This window comes from Podarcis tiliguerta (genome assembly GCF_965153285.1).
Source record: "Podarcis tiliguerta genome assembly, chromosome: 12".
NCBI classification, from domain to species: domain Eukaryota; kingdom Metazoa; phylum Chordata; class Lepidosauria; order Squamata; family Lacertidae; genus Podarcis; species Podarcis tiliguerta.
This window is the reverse complement of record NC_139545.1, coordinates 42,287,382-42,302,657: the sequence shown is the minus strand read 5'-3', so window position 1 is coordinate 42,302,657 and position 15,276 is coordinate 42,287,382. Positions and strand designations below refer to the sequence as shown.

The window sequence follows — 15,276 nt, the reverse complement described above, 5'->3', positions numbered from 1 at the left end:
TCTCTTTATATGAATGTCAGTAAACCCATAGGTCAGCAATGGGGAAGATACAGCCCTCCAAATGTTGTACGGCTAAACTCCCATCATCGCTGACCATTGGACTTGATGGGAGTTGTAGTCCCAAACATCTGGAAGGTCACATGTTTTCCATCCTTGCAAAGGAGATGTACTAGGAAGCTTCTAGGAGAACTACTAGGCTATTATTCTGAAATTATTGTAAGGCCCCTGGACTTAAACTTACTTCCTCATCTCAGCAGCTCCCAAGGTATTTCATAAATGGTATGAAAACCTCTCCTGCCTCTGGAATAGCACAAAATCTATCAACGCTATGAATTTCAAACATGCAAAAAAATTCTTCTGCTCCAGAGGCAGAAGAGGTTTTAATACTATTTATAAAATACCTTGGGAACTGCTGAGATGAGAAAGTAATTTTAAGTAAAAATGGAACAGCAATATAATCAGATCAGTAATATCCTTGTAGTTTCTCTTATGGATTGTTTACATCCAGATAGTTTTCTGTATCTTGCTCATAAGGACTGGGCTTGGGGGTTTGTGTGTGTGTGGATCATCATAAGCTCGACTCTCATGCAAAAATCTATCTATATACACCAGGGAGGGATAGGGACCCTTTGGCCCTTTAGGTATTGGTGGCCTGCAGCACATTTAACTCCTGCCCATTGGCCATGCTGGCTAGGATTGATGCAAATTGTAGTCCAGTATAATCCAGACAGTTGCAGGTTCCCCATCCCTGATAAACATGCACTCCCTGAGTCTCAGGCAGGTGAGGTACTAATTTGCTTTGCTCACACTCAAATAGCAAGTTCCTTTTTTTACTTCTGGAGATGCTTGTAGTTAGTGGTATAGCACATACTTTGCCTGCAGAAAAGCACAGGTTTAAGCCCCAGCATCTTCAGTTCGGGTTGCGAAACAGCCCTGTTTGAGACCCTGAATAATGGCTGCCAATTCAGTGCCTAGACAATACTGAGCTAAGTGGATTGACAATATAAGGCAGCTTTCTAGCTGCTTTAATGGTGTGTTTTCGGCAAAAAGTTGTTGTAAAGCAAGCCTTTTCCAGTCCTGACAGATAGTATCATGATGTATTTAAGTGTTTATCTTATATTTAAGAACATGTTCTTACGCTGTGATTTAACAATATAATAGAATTTAATGCCTGTTGATAAGGGTTGACATAAATATGGGTATGACTGGATGGGTATATCCAGATCACTTCTTAGGGTGGTATCAGTTTTTATGTATTAATTGTGTGGCTATCAGATCAGTAGGATGGCTATTGTAATTGCTGCATGTTTTACTGGGGTGGTCACAAGAATGTCTGGAATTTGTCTTTAGTTTTTGTTAGAGTTTCCTGCCTTTCAGTTGCAGAGATAATTTCCCCAATAAAGCAATAGACCTTATTTTCTGATACCATTCATTCATTAGAATGTTCCCTAAGTTTTTCCTTTCTTTGATTATTGTTAGTCTAGCTGCTATGAATAAAATTTGTTTTAAATTGTTGATTTTTTTTATCTGCTTTTGTGTGAATTATCCTTAAAGACAGGACTTAACCAGTAAGCTTTTTAGTTGTAAAATGTAGTAGCAGAGATTTTACAATTTGTTCTGTTTCATTGTAGCCACTTCTTAAAGATGGGGAGGTTTAAGATTGGCAGAATAAAGCTTTACAACATCATTTATATGTGTTTGAAGTTAAAGCTAGAAAGTCTATATCCCACTTGATTGTAAAAAACAAAGAGGTTTACAAGAAGATAAAACCATAAAATCACAAAAATACAATACATTCATACCTTAGCTGCCGAACACCTCGGTACTCGTACGTTTCGGTGAGTGTTCCGGTTTTTGAACGATTTTCGGAAGCTGAACGTCCGACGCAACTTCCATGGCTTCTGATTGGCTGCAGATGCCCCTGCAGCCAATCGGAAGCCGTACCTGGCTTTCTGAAGCATTCTGGGAGTCGAACGGACTCATGGAATGCATTCTGTTCATGAACCAAGGTACGACTGTACATTAACACTTACAAGAAGTTAAAATACGAGAACAGATTAAAATTCACACCATATTTGTGCAAGTCTCTGTGTTATGTGCATTGCATGCAAATAACTGTGAATTTAATTGTACTGATGGTATAATATTTCTTCTAAGTATTTGGTAGTGGTTAAAAAATATTGGGGGGGGGGGGAGAGAGCCAGAGAGAGGTTTGATGTGAATAGATATAGATATATAATCATACACAGATGGACTTAGGAAACTTACAGCATTTTTAAATCATTTTTGCAGGTACAGAAGGCCTAGGATTTAGCATCACTTCTAGAGATGTTCCAATTGGCGGCTCAGCTCCAATTTACGTGAAAAACATCCTACCAAGAGGTGCAGCTATTCAAGATGGAAGATTAAAGGCTGGTGACCGACTCATTGAGGTGATGAAATGTTGCAAAGCTGTTAGGGAGTTCTATTAGTCCTTTCAGCAGATTGCCTGCTTTTGTATATCATTTCAATGAATTTTCTACTGCTCCGCTGCCAGTTTCCCAGGGCATTGTCTTCTGGTCTTCGTGCTTTCTGAATAACAATATTAATAAACACTCATATTCCAGGTAGCAGCTTCACTCGCTTTGCAAAAAGCAGTCTCATCTTGAAAGTTTGTTATTTTGTTGGATGGCTCAGTTTTGACTTGGGAGAGAATAATTGGATATGGCATCTATTGCTTTGTTCGTGCGCTTAAGTTTTTTATTGTGGCTCTATTTCAGTAAACAAAACGAACAGTGTGGTATCACAAGTTATTTGGGATAAGGGATAAGGCTGCACTTCCAATATAAATCTATACAGTTCTGTAACTTATTCTTTCTCATGTAATGTCTCCCTGCCACCTGCAGCGGTATCCTCCCTAAAGGCTGATTCATTGCAGCCTTTTCAGCAAAATATATTCATACTGACATAGAGCAGTTTCCTATCTACACAACATCAGATTTTTGGACTACAACTCCCATCAGTCCTAATTATCATAGCCATGCTGGCTATGGCTGATGGGAGTTAAAGGCCAAAGCATTTAGAGGGCCCCACGTTGGTGCTGGCTGCTCTATATTGTCACACAAATTTGAGATGTCCCTGCCTGCTCCATATTAAAGAATGATGAGTGCAGCATCAGACATGCATATACAGTGGAGCCTCGCAAGACGAAATTAATTTGTTCTGCGAGTTTTTCGTTCTACGAGTTTTTTCGTCTTGCGAAGCACCACTGTGTATTGACGGTTTCCCATAGGAACGCATTGGCGGCTTTAAAAAAAAGGTGCAAGACATTCCGTCTTGCGAAGCAAGCCCATAGGGAAATCCGTCTTGCGAAGCAACTCAGAAAACGGAAAACTCTTTCGTCTCGCGAGTTTTTCGTCTTCCGAGGCATTCATCTTGCGAGGTACCACTGTAAGGGTTATTGGGATCAGTAGCAGAACTTGGAACCTCAAATTTCAGTGGCACCCTGTGCAATGCCAAAATCTGGCTCCCCCCAGTCTCTCGCCTTATGTGGGATGTCATAGTTACAACACCTCATAAGCTTTGCACCCATATTGGGATCAGTAGCAGAACTTGGAACCTCAAATTTCAGTGGCACCCTGTGCAATGCCAAAATCTGGCTCCCCCCAGTCTCTCGCCTTATGTGGGATGTCATAGTTACAACACCTCATAGATCTGCCTTTGTTGGGATGCTTGGTGTCAGTCCTTTGAGAACATACATATGTACTAGCATGAGATTGGGAGAGTACAGGAGGCTGGTACAGAGACACCAGAATTTAGGAAGCAGAAGGTTTATGGGAAATCTGTGTAGATAAAAAGTATGTAACTTAAGTAAATTGTTAAATTTATTACAACTTCTTGACTGAAGGAGTGTAGCTAATAATAATTAGTATGTACCAAAGTACCACACCAAAGGGTAAAAATATAGAAATCTAATAAAATTAGAAGGGGGAGAATGTAAGATTGCAATACATTTTTCCTAATGCTATTTTTATTATCTGATATTGCTATAGGAAAGACCTAGAATTGTTTGGATTTCTTGAATAGTGTATATTTAACCTATTTGGAGCTCTTTCAAGGTTATTTTTTAGTTTAATGAGTTTTGTAATTGTTTGGCTTCAGATATCTACAGCATTCATTGTAATGTTTCTACCTTTCCCCCAGTGAATTGTTCTCTGCTTTAACCTCATCCAAGTTTTTGTCTTGTGGGGATAAATATACAGTCAAAACAAAGGAGGACGATATGGGCAATTCTATTGGAATGTGTAGATTAGAAATCACAGTCTCAAATGGAGCAAAAGAAAGGGGAGAAGAGTGAGGAAGCAATGAGAGGAAAGGGAAGTAAGAATGGATGCTCTTTAGTTGGTTCAGAATACCTTCTTTCTCACTGATCTGCGAAAGAACTTCCTCAGATCCTGGAGGTGAGATCCTAGTTGTTGTTGTTTTCATCACAAATTTCCTGAGGCTGACCAATGCTTTCAATGAAATTCGCACTGCAAATTCACAAGTGGTGTAAATTTCACTAATTTCTTCAACTCCATTTGTTATCTCTCAAGGCAGGCAGATATGAGTAACCTTGGCTAATTATTTATATAACAGTTGCGTTTTTCCAAAGCATTTTTTACCAGATGGAGGGGGGCAACATTCCTGATAAGGATAACTCCCCCTGCTGGACACAGGCAGGATCTTCAGATTCTTGTTCCCTCTCCGGGGCAGGGGGAGTCATCCCATCTCTTTAGATGCTAGGGGCAGTTGGCTCTCCCCGGAGAAGCACTTGTCTGAGTACTTGTTTCAGTGGATTTTGTGTACAATCTCAGTTGTCCTCCCTTTAGTTTTTGTCTTCCATTACCCCCCTTTGTTTTTCATCATATTTTCTCTCCTTCCCTGCCATTCTGGGAAAGGGGAGAATGTAGTAGGTGGTTGGGTTCTGGGCCTGAATGCCAGACAACCACCTAAGGATGTCACAGAAGCAACAGGAACAGGAGATTGCATTTCCCCCCTCGTTTTGGAGAGCAGGAGTGCCATTTTATATTTCTCCTCAGCAGTTCTTCTGGAGGCCCTAACAGCTTGAGACCTGACTCCTGCATCTGGGAGTTTAGTGGCTTTCATGTTCTCTGTGCTCACTTCCTGATTCATTGGGCTGAGTTGGGTCTCTATCTTATTCCTTGATGATTAATTGGGAGTTTTGAAGAAAGGCAACAGTGGGTGAAGTCGTGTTAGGCCTTCCTGCATTTTGCATTGCACCTGTGCACCTAGAATGATTAACTTTCCCCTCACGGCGATGGCGAAGAGGAGGGAGTCTATGCACACTCCCTTGGAGGATCCAGGCAAGGGGCCCCTAGTGATTCTCTGGGTCAGATGGAGTTGACTATGGAGAGCTCCCCCAATGATTCTGAAACTTTTCTTCAGGCTCAGGGTCCAAACTCTTTGAGGAATCCCTGGAAGTCCACTTAGTAGAGACCAGGGATAAGAAGAAGGTTCTGCCTTCTATCAAAAAACCTGAGAAGAAACCACGTCAGACTCAGTTTTTTCAGGCACCTCTGCAGTTCTCTAAATCTTGACCTTTCTCTTCCCTTCAGTACAGATTGACAAGATAGGAACACCATTTTGGGAGTATTATCATAGAGAGTTTGTGCTACAAATATATATCTGTTAAATATACAAGCAGCAACAAAACATGAGACATGAAGAAACATAAGGACTCACTGTCCCTTCATAGGTTTTTTTAAAAAAATAATAATCCTGATTTGTGCTGGTACTCATGCCGTGTAGAAAAAATAGTCTTAACTGCCATGCCCATTATTTACTCACTTTCCTCTCAGAATGATGCAAAGTTATGAATACGACTTAACTTAACAAAGTTTGCAGTCTAACATGTAAAATGCTCCTGATAAGTGAGGCCAAGGAGGAATATGGGCTGAAAGACTGTGAGGGTTAATAAAATTACCCTGCTAATGTCATGCAAACCGTCTTCTTTTTTTCTTAGTGGCCAAGCATCTCCTGTATGCTCCATTTCTTTTGTAATTTCTAAGGAGGGATAAGAAATGGCAGCCTCCTCCCACGCTATTCTATTTAAGAATGTTTAAGCAAAAAGTGGGAAATGCATTTACACATTTCTCTATGTATTTTCACTATAGATTTTGTACTGCTCCAGAGAGCCTGCCACTTTGCCTTATGATCTGTAAGGGAAAATACAACGGTTCCTAATGCAGTCCTCTAATACTGTTGTCACATTATGAACTCATGATGCTTTCACTACTCCATTGCCTTCATATTGAGAGCTTAGAGTTGGAATAAACCATAGGAGCTATGCAGCCTGACACTGCTGCCCAGCAGCTGAAAATTGTGTATTTTAGGTTTCCTTGATGTATGACCGTTTAGACTTTGAAAAATCTCTCATGTCAGATAATCTTCCTAAACAACATAAAAAAAATAAATGGGGGGGGGGGGAGAGAATAATGAGTATTCAGCCTTACATTGAGTCTCATGAACTAAGCTGTGCTACCGCCTTGTACCTTGTGCCCCACCTAAGAAGAGCAGGTGAAAGGTCCATCTAGTCCACCATTCTGTTCTGCCAAGGGCCAAATAGATGCATACGGGAAACCTACAAGTAGGATCTGAGGTCAGCACTGCACTCCCCACTTGTGATTACTATCAAGTGGTATTCAGAGGCAAACTGCTTCCAACAGTGGAGGCAGAACATATCCATTGTGGTTAGTAGCCACTGAGAGCCTTATCCGTGCATTTGTCTAATCCTCTTCTACAGCCATCCAAGTCCACCTCAACTCTACAGTTCTATGATTCTAGATGATCCACATGGCTCCAAATCCATACTGCTGAATATTGCCATCACTTTTACTGAAGTAAAGATCGTTACTTCCAGTGCATAGCACTTATCTTCTAAAGTAGTTTCTTCCTTTTTTTCAATCCAAAGGTGAAAATAAGCTTAGCCTGACAGCTTCTTGTTGCCTCCTTTGATTGCTGTTATAATAGCTTGCTGAGCACTGAAGTCAAGGTGACTGGTTCTTTGTAATTTTCTGGGTTTTCTGTTACACTTTTCAGCAGCAGCCACAACAAAGAACCATGTTTGCTTTCCTGGGACATTACTTGTCCTCAGTGAGTCTCCTGGGATATCACTTGCCCACAGCGAGTTCTCACAGATAAATGTCAGTGGATCTCAAGCTCCGCCCCCTTCCTCTCTTCTTCATCAGCTGTATCTTTTAGCATTTTCTGATGTATGTATGTTCATTATGCTGACTTCTACCCACATTTATTTTGTGCCTTTCTACTAACTGAGCCTCTTGCTTTCTTAACTCTGCTACGTCCTTACAAATGAAAAGCCTCCCTGATGTTTTCTATCATGTCTGGTCAGTTTCAATTCAGTATCCCAGTTTCACTTATCTGTCAGGGCTTCACATGCTCCTGGGTGTGCTTGGATATATTGCAGACAAGCAAGCACACTTATCTTGGCATCCAACTCGTATTGGGATGTTATTTGCAGAGTTGCAATTTGTTTTCCAAATTCAGGCACGCTGATCATATCTAGATACTTTCTGTGGTTGTGTTGCCTTTGGAAGTGCATCATCATTGCCTGAGCCTGTGCAGGAGTAGTGTTCTCATATGTAAGAAAATGCTGATTTTTAAGACTTGTGTGTATTACTATTTAAATGCCACGAACAAACCACTGAATTGCTCTGCACATAAGTCATTTGTGCTGCTTCTGAACGTAGCTCCCAGTGTTTACCTATGTAAGTGCCTTTCAGGCTGTTTACCAGTATAGCAGCTTCTGAGTGCATCACAGTTTCAGCCCCAAACTATGGCAGAAGGCAGAAATGGCTGGCAGGGAAGGGCACCACAGTGGACCAGCACTGCCTTCTTGCCATATACTGGGGCGAAAGAGCAGTGAAGATAGAGCAATGTGGTCACACCGGCAACAGTGCTTGATTGGTTCTGCTAACGTGCCAGCATCTGCCCAACTTCAACAATACACTGCCCTGGCATGTGGCAGCAACACTGGCGCTTGGAGGCCAGGTTCATGGCAGTGCCACTCTCCACTAATTTCTCTTGTTGATAGGGGAACACAATGGCTGTTCACACTGCCCCCAGAGAGAGAGAGAGAGAGAGAGAGAGAGAAGAATGGGGAGAGGAGGTGAATTAAAAAGCAGAGCTGGAGTTGCCACAATGCTGTTCTCTTTCTGCCTGCCTGAACAAACATTGCAGGGCTCTGTATCTGTATTTGCTGCTCAGGAATAATCCTGCAGTTTTTTTCCTGTGTTGTGTGCAGCTGGAGAAGCCAATGGGCTTTCTCCAAATTTCAGCCCCAAACACAGGCATGACTTTTCCCTAAGGCAAAATATGTCACCTAGTTCTAGCTTACAGTGTCCTGGTTTGTGCAAAGGACTAAACTATGGTTAACATAAACCATAGTTGATGAATCATAGTTACAGCAAAACTGTAACTTAGATCTTGTTTGTTAGGTCACCGAAGAGTTAAAAGCATCTGTGAGAGCGGCCAAGCCTTGAGAACATATGTGTGTGTGTGTGTGTGTGTGTGTTTCTTTTCACCTAGAAAATTGGATAACCTTTTGTGGAAAAATTGAGTGTTTTAAAATTTATTAGTGTAACAAGGTACAAGATAACGCAGACCCATACACATTATTGGGAACATTGACATCTAGTTACAGGTAGGTAGCTGTGTTGGTCTGCCGTAGTCAAAACAAAATAAAATAAATTCCTTCCAGTAGCACCTTAGAGACCAACTAAGTTTGTTACTGGTATGAGCTTTCGTGTGCAGGCAGACTTCTGAAGGTATCCGAAACACAGTTTAGCATTATAGGTGAACCAGGACACTGTGCTGCTCTGGTTTATCACAACAATCTTCACCTGTTGCACACAGGGTAATTCAAAATCTTTTCCCCACCCATTGCAGGTAAATGGAGTTGATTTAACAGGAAAAACCCAAGAAGAAGTTGTTTCCCTGCTGAGAAGCACCAGGATGGGAGGGAGTGTAAGCCTTATCATTTTCCGCCAGGAAGAGGCATTCCATCCAAGAGAACTGGTGCGTATTTTATTTTTATTTTTTTAAAGTGGCTAAGGCACATTAGGTGAATATGAGCAAATAATGTGAAGACCTGCTGTCAAACATGTGCAGCTTGAAGTGGAGCACAGGAAAATAAACTTCTGCTACATTTCACATGGACATTTCCTTTTAGCAGTGGTCTCCAAATTGGATTTCCACATTAATATGGGAACTAATGTTTTCAAATCATGGGTGACAGCAAATGCAGATTATAAACTGTTGCATGTACTTTGCTTGAGTGCCTACAGACAACTGATTATTCCCTGTCTTTTGCACTTTTGTGTCCCTGTTGGAAAGCTTGCTGTTTGTCACACTACATGAACATTTCCCCCCCCTGTCTCAGAGCATTTACAATTAATCTAGAACAGGATGTATGAATGCTATGATTTGGAAATGAAGAATCTGTAAGGGCAAAAATGTGGTTGTTTCTAATATTATAGCTACATGGGAAAGACACCCCACAGTTATTAATTTAGCAAGGCAATTCGGAGAATCCCTGTTGTACAATGTATCTTAAAGAAAATTATCATAGTATATAGGCTGTGCACAAATGTTTCCACAATAATTGCCTTTGTGGGTGTAGCAAATGTTGATTGTATAAAGCTGCCTTATTTTGGACCAAATCATTGTTCAGTATTTCAATATCTCCAGTTAGGACTGGGAGAAAACCCTGCCTGAAATTAAGGAGAGTCACTTCCAGACAGGATAGACAATTGACTTGGTATAAGGCAGCGTCCTACATTCCTATCCCAGTTGTCTTTACTTAAGACTTCAAGCAACGATGCGACTAAAATTCATTTTTCTTTCTAAGAATTCAAACTCCTCCATCCTATAATAATCTTTCCCCCTCTATCCCCCCTTTAAGTTCTTCTAAATATAAGAACATAGGTCTCTATCTCTCTTCGGTGTATTGAATGCTGCAAAAGGAGTGTCCTAGGTGATAGGGAACTTAGGAAATGCAACTTTCCATGCCACTAGTATTCATGCTAAGGATATAGGTACCCAAGAAATCTATGGATGGAGACCAGTTGGTGCCCTGGCATTCACAACTGGACTTTTGACCCAGCAGGAACGTCTGATAATTGAAGAGAAGGGGTGGATTGTTTCTGATTTACCCTCCCTCTGCAGACCCCAGCACCCTCAAAAGCCCTCTTGTGAGTCCAAGATCGCCAATTAGATTCTATGTTATATTTCCCAGCACCCCGCTCACTTGACACACTTCAGTGAAACTTCCCTGCCACCAACTACCATCACTACCAAATGATTCAAAAGGGTTAATGAGTCATGATGTTGGGACTTGTGGAAAGATAGGAGTGATTGTGGGTACATGGAAAAATATCTGTGTTCAGAGAGCATGATGAAGTCTGCATTTCAGCATAGGGGATGGTAGAGCAGGGTTTATTCTACTTTGGAGGGTGGGGAGATGGTAGCAATGGACAAATCCTTAGTGTGAATGAACTATTTAGAGGAGGCATGGCCTTTTGTACTTGCATGTGGTATAGATACTGAAGCCACAGGAGTGTGTTTACTCTCAAAGATATGCTACAGTGTGAAAACATCCTGCTTCTTCTGGAACAAGTGAAAACTTGGGGGCCAACTGGTTTAACTGCCTACTCAGTCTGCAACGCTGGATGCAGCATCAACACCCTTGACATGGCCATGCAGTGTCTGTGTAAATAACTTCAAGTGAACAAGAGCCTACTCTCTCCTGAGCAGGTCCTGGGTGAATTCCAGTAAACTGAGCCCTCAAGTAAACTGGCCCCAAGCTATTAAGGGATTTATATACTACTTGTCCTGGTCCTCACTGCAGGAAGGACAGGCAGACACAGCACTGGGGACTGGGCAAGCAAACAGGCACTCATTAAGTGAGTAGTCCCACAAACTTTCTTCATGCTGACATCCCCATGTCCTTTGGAGGCAGAGGTGGCATCAGTGCCAGCTCAGCATCTGATTTATTTTCACTTGCCTTCTCCTTTGGATGCAGCTCCTCACTGACATAAGGAGACACCAGGGGACAACTCCACAGCAGGAGGTATCTGCCTTGGAGTGTCAGATGTCATAGGGCAGAACACCCCTCTGCCAATTCCATTCTTCATCAGGATCCAGCCATCCCCTCCATGACAATTCTATGGAATTTGTGACACTAATAGTAGCACGTTTCACTTGCCTCAGTAACAAAGTGGCAACCAGTGCAGATCTGTGATCACAGGTGATCAGACATGGTCTCTCACTCAACTTGCAAAATAGCATAATGTGGATCTCTATATTGTCAAATTATGCTGGAAGGATCTCATGCACACTTAGGATACAGTCACCTCATAAAGTCTAGACCTAAATGGCAGACTTGATATGAAAACAATTGTAGAGTGGTTTACACTAATAAATGGAAACACTCTTCCAAGACGTCCATTCTTATTTGCTGCGATTGACTCAAAGTTTCCCTCTCCCCATCATCATTTTGCCAACTTGTAGCTGTATTCATTTAGACTCAAGTGGCCAATATGGTTAGGGGGTTCATGTGAAAACAGCACTATTTTGCTTCTGATCAAGAATTTGGGAGATTGCAGGCAAGTTTCATTATATGTTTCTTGTGCTGCCAACAAAACCTCCCCCCCTTCTTCTTTTTTGCTTTGTTCTCCTCTTGATTTTAGGGATTAGGGAGTTCTTGGCTCTGTTCTCTGTCTTTTGTCAACCACAGTTGGGCTTTAACAAGTTATTCCCTCTAGATGAGCTTTGGTTGCCTTTGTCTGTGTGCAGGAGATTAATTAAAATTGCCCCTCAAAGGAGAGTTGTGTTTGCCTAATGGCTCTGAAGCACATTAACATGGCTTGATGGGCAGGAACTGTAAAATGCATCATTCTGTGTGTGCACGTAAGGGATAAAATGTTTAAGGAAATACATTATTTTCATGCTGTAAATTCTCCTGAGTTCTATTCTCTTTTTTAAATACTATTTTATTAATTTTTACAATAACAAAACCCCATCACATAACAACTCCCATACATGGGATTTCCAAAATCCCTTGACTTCCCTCTCCTCCCCTCCTTGGTTCTTTTGTTTTACATTTGTTCATGCACGTCCATAATATCTTTGATTCCGATCGTCTTTATCTTCTTTGGTGGGGGCTTCTTTTTCATATTCTGGGATGATCGTGGCCGAGCAACTGCTACCAGATACAGGAGGAGATTCTTTTGCTCTTTAGAAACATTTAGTCCTTTAAGCCCAATGAGGTTTTTTTGGACAAAGGTTATTTTAAGCATTTTCTTCAAATCATTATGTATCATTATCCAAGCTTTTTAAAGAGCCTTACACCGCCACCAATAAGATGCTCCAATGCCAAGCATTCTGAACTACCATACTTGTTATTGGGAACCACTGAGTTTGATGGAATGCTAGTTCTATGAAGGGTAGTTGAAATTAGTGAACCTAAGTTATCCATGCCCATTAACTTCAATGGTTCTATTTTGAGTAAGACTAGCTTTGGATACAACCCTGTGTGTCAATAAGAGGCCATGCAAGTCCAGGTGGGCTAGGCAGGAAGGGGGGAAGCAAAAGAGGAACCGAGTAGGCTTGAAAGCAGGTAAACTGTTAAATCAGCATGCAGGTCAGTAGTATAATGGATTAGTTGCCAGACCACTGTACCTGGTCAGGGACCTTTTGCCTGAAATAATGGAGGCTGAGTGAGATGAGTAAGTGAGGTGGAATACAAGGAAGTAGTTTCCTCTTTGAATGGAGTGCTGTAATCGAATCGAGAACTAGGTCTGGCTTGCATAGTCCCTGGTCTTGGCATATTATGCTGTGTAAGGGTGGGACCCTCTATTAAGGACACGTTATATCAACCGAAAGAGAATAACATCCATTAGGTTACCACAGAGTGTTTTAAACATTGTCACAGGTACATCCTGCCAGACAGAAGCACAAGGAGGCACTTGTCCCAGCCTCTCAGAATTGGCATATAAAGTGTCACCTGTGGGCATTTGGGACTTTTCACAATGTGTTTTGTGTAGCTCTGATCTCTTATCCTATGCTCCATTTGAGAACTAAACCCTTTGATAGTCCTCTTCTTAATCGTTGGCAAATGTCTTTTCTACCCTTATTCTTATTTTAATTTTTGTCCCCGCTTCTTCTAGAGTACTGAACAAAGCCAGTCACAAATTCCAAAGGAAACGGTAAGAGTTTTGTCTTTCACGTGTCAAGAAAGGTTGCAATGATTTATTTATTTATTGATAATTAGCAAATTTGGGCCCGTCCGTCAAAATAAAAAAAGAGGTTTTTTTTTAACAGACAATTCTGTTCACTGTATAGGCTGTAGGTGGCTCTCTCCAGCCTTAAATTGCATTTCCCTTTATGTCTAGCACTTACTTCCCATGTGCTTCACAATCATTTGCGCCTCTATATGGGGCACATATGCATGCAGACAGTTCTTGTTTGGATACATAATAAGGTATCTGGTTCCTAGAAACTGAGATAGTTTAAGGCTGAAATAAAAACAGAGAGGTCTGAATTGCAATCTAGCATTCCCCCTCACAAGCTGTCATTCTTATGTTTTGTAACCAGTTTTTAAAGTAACTCCAGTGTAGTTGAAGAAAGAATATCAGATTTATTTACAAGCTAGCTGTAGCAAAGCTCCTCAAGACATCCTTAAAATGTTTCTGTTGAAGAATTAGCCAGATGTATATTACAGGAACAATTAAAGCACCGAGTGTTTCTGGGTTGTGTTTTCTTTTGCTTTTAGAAATGAATCATCATATGAATCAGTACATTGCAATGCAGTCCTGTTTACTTTTCATAACATCTTTCATAATGTCTTCACCTCAGTAAGAATAATGGATATGAAAAAAGGGGATGAGAGAATTGCTTTAACTGAAAATTGCAATGGAGCATATGGTTAGTTGAGGTTTCTAGGATTTATCTGCTTCAGTGTTTTCCTTTTCATATTGGTGATTTGGGGCTTCATTAATGTTGTCTGTAGACGTTTCAAAGCAGTGCCCCAAAGCATCTTCTCGTATTGTCTCTTGTGTACAAGCTTTGACAGTGGTTTTAAGGAAAACAATAAATGTGATTGTTTGCTGGTTCCTTGGAAGAGGCTCCAAGGAAAGTAAAAGAAGCAGGTGGTGTAGAAGTAGGAGTGGTCATTTAGAAGAGATTAGAACTGTCCCAATACATTTCACTGACTGAGATGGAGGAGCAAGCAGCAAGCCTACCTTCCTCCCCTCAAGTCAAGATGCTTAGTGCTCAAGGCTGGCTAAGTTACTTTGGCACCTGAGACATCTTATCTTGCAAGCATCCCCCCCCCCTGCCCACAGTAAAAAAAATATATGCAGTAATAATACGTTAAAACTACTTACAATAAATCAGATCACTAACAGTTTGCCCCAATAGTGGGGTTGGCCAAAGGAGCAAAGTTATCTTTGATGGCTAAGCTATAATGCACAAAAAAGCAAATTAAGCATTTTGAAGCAATGCTCCCATTTTGCTCCTCCCTCCAGCAGGGAAACAAACCACAATGTGGCTGACTTAGTGTTACATGTGCACCAGCTTTCTTGGTTGGTTTCTCCCAAACAAATCATGAACAGGAAGCCAAGAAGAAACCTTGGCTAAAGAATGTGGTTTGTTTGGAACAGAAGAAATCACGAGCTCTGACTCACACCAAATGCTAAGCCAGCTGCTTCGTGGTTTGCTGGAGAAAGGGAAGATAAAATTGGGAGAGCTCAAGCTTCATGAAGCAGTATGGCGCTCATGCACAACTGACTTAGCTTGCCCATGGTTTATATAATCATAAAATTATAGAGTTGGAAGGGACCATGAGGGTCATCTAGTCCAACCCCCTGCAATGCAGGAATCTTTTGCCCAACGTGGGGCAAAAGCAGAGCTTGAGTGTGCTCAAGATTGTCAATTCAAATCCCATGTTACATAATGCAAATATACCAGGGGTCCTCTTTGTGGTGATCTTGGTTATTCTGCCCTTACAATCGGGGCTTCTTTAAAGTTTTTTAGAGATCAAATGTCATCCCTGAACTCTTGTCATTATGTGACAGGGAAGTGATGGCTGTGTTCCATGATTTGCAGAGGTGTCAAATGCTAGCAGCCTGGCCAATAGTGAAAAAATATTCTCTAAAATTGCCATAAATTGAATGTGGAGCTTTGGATAGGTGTTTTGAGGGCCTTTTTAGCCTAGGA

The 15,276-nt window shown here is 41.3% G+C and overlaps 1 protein-coding gene across 8 annotated transcripts in view; it reads left to right on the top strand.

Annotated features, from left to right (window-relative positions):
- Positions 1-15,276, top strand: part of PARD3 (par-3 family cell polarity regulator) — a 556,151-nt gene that overhangs the window by 340,032 nt on the left and 200,843 nt on the right. For all 8 annotated transcript variants that reach the window (XM_083406076.1, XM_083406075.1, XM_083406072.1 and 5 more), the window contains 3 exons: positions 2,293-2,432; positions 8,947-9,075; positions 13,227-13,265. In XM_083406076.1, the coding sequence (XP_083262202.1) occupies positions 2,293-2,432; positions 8,947-9,075; positions 13,227-13,265 (308 nt within the window). The remainder of the gene's footprint in view (positions 1-2,292; positions 2,433-8,946; positions 9,076-13,226; positions 13,266-15,276) is intronic.